The 8,642-nt window shown below is 38.0% G+C and overlaps 1 protein-coding gene across 3 annotated transcripts in view; it reads right to left on the reverse strand.

Annotated features, from left to right (window-relative positions):
• Positions 1-6,505, reverse strand: part of LOC120736505 (ras-related protein Rab-26) — a 120,241-nt gene extending 113,736 nt beyond the window's left edge. The window contains exons 1-2 of one of the 3 annotated variants that reach the window (XR_005696515.1): positions 5,698-6,505; positions 2,293-2,403 (exon numbers count right to left, since the gene is read on the reverse strand). Coding sequence is in view for 2 of the 3 variants with exons in the window: in XM_040036688.1 (XP_039892622.1) it covers positions 2,293-2,403; positions 5,698-5,874 (288 nt within the window). In the remaining variant the exon portion in view is untranslated. The remainder of the gene's footprint in view (positions 1-2,292; positions 2,404-5,697) is intronic. The other 2 variants (XM_040036688.1, XM_040036689.1) reach the window with 2 other exon arrangements.
• Between the last annotated feature and the right edge of the window lie 2,137 nt (positions 6,506-8,642).

Consider the following 8,642-nt stretch of genomic DNA (forward strand, 5'->3'; position numbering starts at 1 on the left):
TCTGTAAAAGTTTAGGGTTTTTTTTTAGCTCTATAGTCTGCTTGCAAAGTAATAATGACCACTTTTTTCTGTTACACAGTCTTTGTGGCCAATGACTGGAGACAAAGCACTTTTATCTATTTTTACCTCTTTTGCTGTTCTGTTTTTCTTGAGTCTGAAACAGCGTTGTGCTGTCTAATGTTGTGTTCAGCACAGTTCACAGTTTGCAGCCTTTGCTTGCGACATCATACCTTTACTTCTTTTATATGTATCATGAGACCCTGGCTTGGTAAAACAGCAACTGATATGTTAAATGCTCAATAAGCAGCATGGTTCTCTAAAATTACAACACAGAATGCTTCCCCTGTGTGGTATCCAAGAATATACAACAAAAGATACCCTGGTATGCTGCATTAACACTGCTTTCCTACTTTCTACCATTAAACACCCTCTACTATAACTGTTTCTAGTCCCAAGTTGTGGCACTTCAAGTGTGACCATTTTTTCTTTCTTTCCTTTTTTATATGTAAGCCTCCTATGTAATTTCCCCCAGGGCACGACGGGCAAAAATTGGGCAAATAACCCATCAATAAATTAACTTAGTTTAACTAAAACTTTTTCATCTTGTTCCATTCAGTTTAAATGGATTGTGTCGCCTAGGGGACAGAGAGGGTTTAAACTTTTAAAGGCTAGTCATTATAGCTGAACCCTTTTTTCTAGCGGCTGCTACTCACTCGCAGTCAGACAATAATATGCTCTCAATCTCTCCCACTTGCTGCTGCTGTCCTTGAAAATCAGTGCACTTCCCAAGCGAAGAATTTAAGAGGTACTGATTTTGCACATGAAGGCCGGTTCAATCGTCAAGGAGAGCACTACTGAAAGTGTGAAAGCAGCTATAAAGTTTCCTCTCTGGCACTGCAAAATAGTCCCAGTCCTGATTTAAACCTACAATTTTTGACAGAAAATCTTTATTAAATATTTAAATATTTATATTTGATAAAGATTTAATAAAGACTTTAACACCAAGTGTAAACTTGGTGTTAAAGCTGTCAAAATATTATTTGCCAGATATTGAAAACTTTAATAACTTTAATTAACATTATGAGGAAATGTAGCCTTTCTCATTGTTATCATGCTTTGTGTAAGCCTCCCTCTTTATTAATATTCAATGTAAAATCTCAGTAGTGCTTGTATAAAGGAAAAATCTAGTAAACATAGGTCTAAGAATCTCCATTCTATGGATCATGATAAACTCTAGCTCACCACATCTGTGTTATGATATTTTATTTATAAATATATTATTTAGGAATGTCACAATACCACACAAAAAACCCCTCAAAAAACCCAATATGCTACACAGCTACACACAACTTTAGGAGGTCCTGTTATGAGCAATTGCTATGCTAGCCTGGCTTTTGTGGTGGTTGTGGGCAGAACATTCATTTCAGGATTTTTAAGACATTTCTGTAGTATCCCCGACACCCACACCGTTTACAGTACCCTGAATTTTCAACATTTTCACATTGACTTGATTTTAAATATTTATCTGTTCAAACAAACTAAAATTACAACGTAGACCTGCTGTTTCTCCTCGCATTATAATACACTGTTGTCACTTGGCTGCAAATAGATTGCTAGCTGCTAGGCTATTTGCCTTTGGCTACATTAGCTATTTCCCAAATGTTGACACTTAAGATGATTCATGTTAAAGAAAATGTCAGCTGCTTGCCCCAAGTATATTGTTCTGTCAAATTTTTAACTTATTATTATTATGTTAATTTATTCAAAATAGCCACAGCTGCTGTTTAGCAACCACAGATAGCACCTCCTGGTGGCTCTTAAAAAAAATTCAGGTTTAAGGTACTTGGGCATTGGCTTTTCAGACTTGGAGGCTTCATGCATATTTTATACTTCTGATACAGCTGTAAACCTTTACCGTACATGTGTTAGTGCAAAACAATTCCACTAATATGTTTCCTGTTTCGACTGCTGATCGACTTTTTGGAGGCAGCGAACATCTCTAGCATTTCAAAAATGTCCCAAAGATTCGGAACCATATGTCCTCCATAAAAAAAAATCTCTGGCACAACTCACACTGCAAACAGCTACAATTCTCAGAGACAGACTAAGTTTGAAAAATAGTGGGAAGAGATTTCCTTTGGATGGAAGCATCAGCCACAGCTTATGATATTCACATAGGGACTATAAGGATAGAATTTAAAATTTCTCAGTAACTTGACAAAGCGTACATTTGGCTGAAGAAGCAATGACGTCAACAGGCAGACACAATGTAGCCTATATGCTAATGCTTACCCTGAAATCAATGCCCACGGTGGAGATGAAGCTCCCAGCCAGAAAGGCTCCATCTTTGAAGCGAACCAGCAGACAAGTCTTTCCCACGCCTGAGTCCCCCACGAGCATCACCTGAGACAGAAGGTGACAATGTATTGGTTCATAAAATTTTAAACCTTGCGCGCGTGTGTGTGCGTGTGTGTGAAGATGTTTAAGGTATATAAAAAAATACATAAACAAATACACTACACTGGGAAAAAGCGGCATGTACAGACCAATGGACATAAAACTGCTTATTTTATTATGTTTTACATATCACATTATATATAAATATATATAAATTTTTTCTCTAATTCAGTGGTCTACTCTGATATTGGTGTTCATTTAAGTTTGATTTGTCGTGTTCAGAGGTGACATTTGGTACACTGAACTGTTACAAGTGGGAGTACCACATAAAGTCAAAGTGGAGCTGTGATTTTGGTCAGTCTACCATGGGAACAGTTGCTAATCAGGGTGCATTATTAATACCAGCTGCCACCCACATAATGAGAATTTAGATTTGCATATGCCCAATGTAGAATATCATTAGTCTTTTTCATCTCCATTTCATACTTTCAATTATGTATGTTCTGTGTCAATGCTGTGTCATTATTGATTATTCCTCAGCCAAGTCGAGAGCCAAGACAGAGGTACAGAGAGATTTACTTCAAACAGTCAAGATATGATTGTACTACAGACTAATTCAAGGGGTTTAACGACAAGTATAGCATCAAGATACATATTTATGAATCATTGCAGTTTGTCTTTTTTTGTCTTTCGGTTAGCTAAAGTATGTAAAAACCACCAAGTCAAATTTTGCGATGGAGATCTAGAGCTTTGACAAAAGTAAAAAACATTAAATGTTTGTGAGTATCCAGATCTGGCTCTTCCAGATTGTCACACGTAGTACTTGCTTCCAAGACTCCAGACGTTCTTGTGATTTGCAAAATAGGTTTTTAGTAATAGTTCTCTAGTTTTCTGATGGCTTTTCAAGCTTTTCTTTAGACATTTGCTGTTTTTTCACTCACCTTCACTCCAGTCTTATACCATATGATTAATATTTTTTTAAGTTAAGCCACTTGACATATACCTATGAATCATTCATGCATAAAAAGGTACCTAACTCAAGGGATGAACCAGTGTTATGTGTACACATAACAGACATAATTAAGCAAAGAACCAATTGTCAAAAAAACACATAATTGATTCCAACAAGAGGATTGCCAAAGAACTGAAAGTGTATCTTAGTATATCTTGGCTGAATGGGTGGAGGACAAAAGAAGAACCAAAACACCTAAAACCCTACAGTAGCTGAACAGTATCTGGGAAACAGGAAGAAAAGGCTGGGTTATGTGAAATTACACACAAAATTGGACTGAAAATCGGTTACAGTAAGTCTTATAGAGAGATGGAAGGATCTCCTCTGACCATCCCCATGCATTCTGAGGACAGTTTGACAAAATAAGTCATCAAAGTGCATGGAGGAGGTCAGAGGAGAGGTAAAAAAGTGAGTCTCTACAGCCACTAAAACATGATGGAGGCTCAGCCAGTGGTGTTGGAAATCTTGTCAAAACTGATGGAATTACAAATGCAGATAAAAGTACTGTCTGATACTGATCCACCATGCAAGACCTACTAATTGGAAAATGCTTCATTTTTCAGCATAGCAGTAATGCCAAGTACACTGTCAATACACTAAAAGTAGAAAAACACAATGGAACACTAACAGTCATGGAAATATTGACTTTCAGGCTTACATTTATTTACATTTATTTATTTAAGTGTTAAGTTTGCACATTTCAATAAACTACTGCACCTATTTCCCATTTTCCTACCAAAATATAAACAAATGACGAGTGGCTCAAGACTTTTGCACAACCGTGTATTTAGAATTGCATATAGTATAGAAAAACAGAAAAGATATTTAGATTTTTAAATGATGAAAAAATGTCTTTCATTTATAAGCTATAACTCAAAAATATTCTTTTAGACACATAAAGTGGGCTACACACACACACACACACACAGCGTAGATGTAGCTTGCGAAAAGGGAAGGAGGAAGGGATGCAAAAGCTGCATTTTTTTAACAGCCAGCAGTGGGCGACACCCTGCAAAAAAACATCTGGGTGCACGGAAGTGTGTATGGCAAAAGAGTTTCCTGACGTCAGTAAAGAGTTTCCTGATAAGCTTATAAGCTCATCTGCTTGTTTCTACTTATAACAAGTGAAACTTAATGTTAGTTTTGTCAATTTGTGTGCCCATAAGTGTCCATGAACGACATTAAAGCAAAGTATGCCGTATCATGTGACTGACAATCACCTCCTATGAGCACCAGTCAATCACATCCACCTTTTCACTCCTCACATCTGGTTTCAAAACACCAAGATGGTGTTTTTTTTTTGGGGGGGGGGGGGGGGTTACATTTTTTGTAAGGGAAACTAAAACAGTCCTTCATCCCTGATGGCATCTGCCTCCTGACACAGCTATCAGGACATATCAAACCTGAGCTTTACCATGAGATGGCAGTAGCACTTATTCTGTCAGCTCCACTCCTGTTAAACAAAAAGCGCCGCTGCTCTCCTTCACTGCAGTTAATTTATCTCATTAATAATAGAAACCTCTCTCCATCATCATCAGCTCTTCCATGTTATTGCACCGGACAACATGTGTGCAGCAACACTTAATGTTTCTAAAGTTCAGCGCTTGAAAGGAGACACCGGATGCACTAAGCAGCATTTCATGCATGTGCGAGCAGTTTGGAAGGTAAACATGAGGAAATCTCAAGCACAGAAGGAAAAACTGTCAAAAACACGACACTGAAAACAACATTTGTTTTCTTGCATAACCACACAGCACACAGTTTTTGCATATGTTACGTATGTTTTTCTGCTTTAAAGCACCTTGAGTGGCTTAAGAAGCCTGTTGAAACATAGATGACAAGGTGTATGATGTATATAGAGCTACTATCCAGCAGTCAAACGAGATGAGATGATAACTCAGAGAAACTAAACTAAAAGAAAATTCTGAAATAAAAATGAACACAATAGGAAATTATATTTCTTGGCCGAAACTAACTTCCATACACAGCCATGCCTGAAAACTACAAAAGTAGAAACAAAGTAGAAAGCCCACTATTTTAAGAAAAAGCCTGCTTTTCAGGGCAAATTAATCATCTTTAATCATCTTTAGATTCATGTCTGCAGACATTCACTGTGATTTGTCTGTAGAGTCATGCATTCTACTGGACACAAGCACACTTTTAACTAAGAACATAAGACACTTTTTTCCTTTAAAGAGGGACTTTTTAAAATTGGCTGATGCTAATTCGCTTCACTTCTCAGGTAAAGTCTCTATAAGACGAATACCCTACGCTAAGCTTGTGCTCACCTTGAAGGCGATGTCATAAAACTCTCCGCTGTTGCTGATGGATGGTCTGCTGGGATAGACCAGCCCGGAGGACGGAGCAGCAGCTGCGGTCAAACCTTTCCCCGTCCTCCCGCTGCTCGGAGATGCCTTGGGGCTCTTGGAGCTGCCTTTGCCTTTCGCTGTCTTCTTCCTGGACATGACTCTGACGACCTGCTCCACTTCGAGCAATTAAAAATGGAAAAACGAGGAGGAGGAGAGTGTGAACTGGACACTTTTCTTTTCTCCTTTTTTGAGTTCTGATCGGGGTGCGTTGAGGTGAGGTAAGTTCACCTGTGCGTCAAAATCATGACTGTGCGTAAAGCCTAAATTGGCAAGTGACAACAAAACGGAAAAACTGTCCTTTAAATAGAGGCAGCTGTTGTCTCCGCGGTGCAGCTGGATGACTGTAAATCTGAGGTCTGCTCACAATGTAAACAGCACCCTCTCTCGCTCTCCCTCCCGCCTCTCTCTCCCGTTCTCTCGTAACGTGATGTTGGGAGCGGGAGAAGGCATGGTTCTGTGGAAAATCCACACTAAAACAAAAAATAAAGAGAAAATAAATCCACACACTTTCAAATTATGCAGCACAAAAGCAGTCTCGTTAAGCTAGAAAACAGATTTCTTATAGCTGATAATGCGGCACATGAAAGATACTTGATGAATGATTGGTCATTATTTTAAGGAAGGACGAGAGACTGGAATCAGTCTTTTTACGGGGTAATTCTGGAAGCTTTACATTATTATGCACATCACTTGGCTTCCACATCTTATTTAGGCTGTGGCTCCAAGTTTTTAATGCAAAATCAGACTGCACTAATGTTTTGGGTGTATTTCCTGTCTTAAAGGTCCAGCTTGCTTCTGGCACCGATTCAGACTTTCAGTTAGCTGTTAGTGCTGTGCCATACTGCAAATTTTGGTATGATGCGAGGCAAGTATACCGATACCAATTACCGATATTGATACGTTTAACTTTTAAAGGCAGATGAGAGCAGTGTGTCATGACTTATGAGCTGAATCATCATCAATTTGCAATTTCCAGTGACTACTAACTCACTGTGATTTTCACTTTTCCAATAATTAGTTTACACATCAAAACACATCTTTCAGCTTTTCATGTATTTTGAGCCTGGGTTTATTGGAGACCTGGAATGTAAATTAGTCTGTCTGGGTTAACTTCTGTTTTTTAAATGTGCTACAGGCTATAAAGAAAATAGACAGTCAACACAAAACGGTTCTGACATTTTCCATAGTTTGAGGTATATATATTAATTTGCCAAGAATGAAAAAAAAAATCAACGCAATTCAGTGGGCTACTTGCTCAACTTAGAGGATAAGTATCGATCCTATTCTGGTTTTATCAATCCGATACCAACACCACCGTTGGTATCGATGCTATCAATATTTGGATCAAACCTCCTCTACTTGCTGTTCTGTGCAGACACTTTCAGATTCATGGCTTCGTATCTCCTGTGTCCAATACTACTGAGGCAGCTCCTCTTGGGTATAGTGCACAAGTCCAACAGCTGTTAAGCAGGCATATATGTGGGACTTCAGGTTGCCTGTGTTGTAAACAGTGTTGGTCAAGTTACTTGAAAAAAGTAATCAGTAACTAATTACTGATTACTTCCCCAAAAAAGTAATCCCGTTACTTTACTGATTACTTATTTTCAAAAGTAATTAATTACTTAGTTACTTTTTAAAAACATGATTTACAACCTGAATAGGTGATAAAGCGATAGATCTTTCAGCCCAATTCTACTTTTTCTACATAATCCATCATACAAAATGTAATCAAATGGAAAAGTCTCTTTTTAAAACTTGTTTTATCAGTTTTAATCTTTTAACTTTATGCATCAAGCAAAAATTTAATTATATGCAACATTCTCTGACTGGAAGAAATTTGTGTAATATTTAAACTTATTTTCTGCACATTCCAGCACATAAAATAATTTTTTTTGTGTTTACACTCAGTCTTTCAAATAGATGCAAGTAAAACACAGCAGAAAATAAATAAAATCAAAGACTAGCAGTCCTGTTGCTCTATTTTCACCTGTAAAGCAGGAGTAGGGCAGACGGAGGTTTATCCTGGTGCAGGTGTGCCGCAGCGGTCAGTGGAAGAATCCGCGAGTTTCTCTGTGAATTTCCCATTACATCGTAGCGCACTCGGTGCTTGCTTGGAAGTTTAGGGGGGTTTTTTCGCTGTAAAAAGAAGTTGTCTTCCCACGGACAACGGACGCTAATGTTTTTGTCACTTTTTATGGAATCAAACTCAAAGTAAGGTCAGTACTTCCACGCTTTAAATGCTGCATGCTCATACTCTCTCCCACACTGATATATGATCTATTGTTGATCTGCACACAGCTGTTGTCACAAACGTCGCACTCGCTTACGTCATTGTCATGAGACATTCTCTCAAAAAATCATGGTTTTAGTAACGCAGTAACGCAGCGTTCCTACGGGAAAGTAACGGTAACCTAATTACCGTTTTTGCAATAGTAATCCCTTACTTTACTCGTTACTTGAAAAAAGTAATCGGATTACAGTAACGCGTTACTGCCCATCTCTGGTTGTAAAACAATTAGCTTGTTCTTTTTTTTTTTTTTTTTTTTTTTTTTGCCTGTCCCGTTTGGCTCTTTTGCCATCAGAATTGTTGTCTAAAGGCAAAGAAAGATGCCCAACGGATTTACTTTACCAAATTGACCATCCCAGCCTTGCCATAATGGTCCATTTGATTCACCTTTTATTGTTTATTTTATTTTCACTTACTGAATATGGGACAGACTTTACTGGGGGAAAGAAGGGGAGAAAGAAAGAGGGAAAGAGAAACAGCTGAGAAGAGGGACGGGGGAGAAGGGCAAAAACCAAAAACCAACAGAGTGAGCAGAAAAAGAAAAAAAAAAAAGAAGAGAAAAAATAAAATAAAAATG

The sequence above is a fragment of the Simochromis diagramma genome, unplaced genomic scaffold (genome assembly GCF_900408965.1).
Source record: "Simochromis diagramma unplaced genomic scaffold, fSimDia1.1 OVJJ01000371.1, whole genome shotgun sequence".
Taxonomy (NCBI): Eukaryota; Metazoa; Chordata; class Actinopteri; order Cichliformes; family Cichlidae; genus Simochromis; species Simochromis diagramma.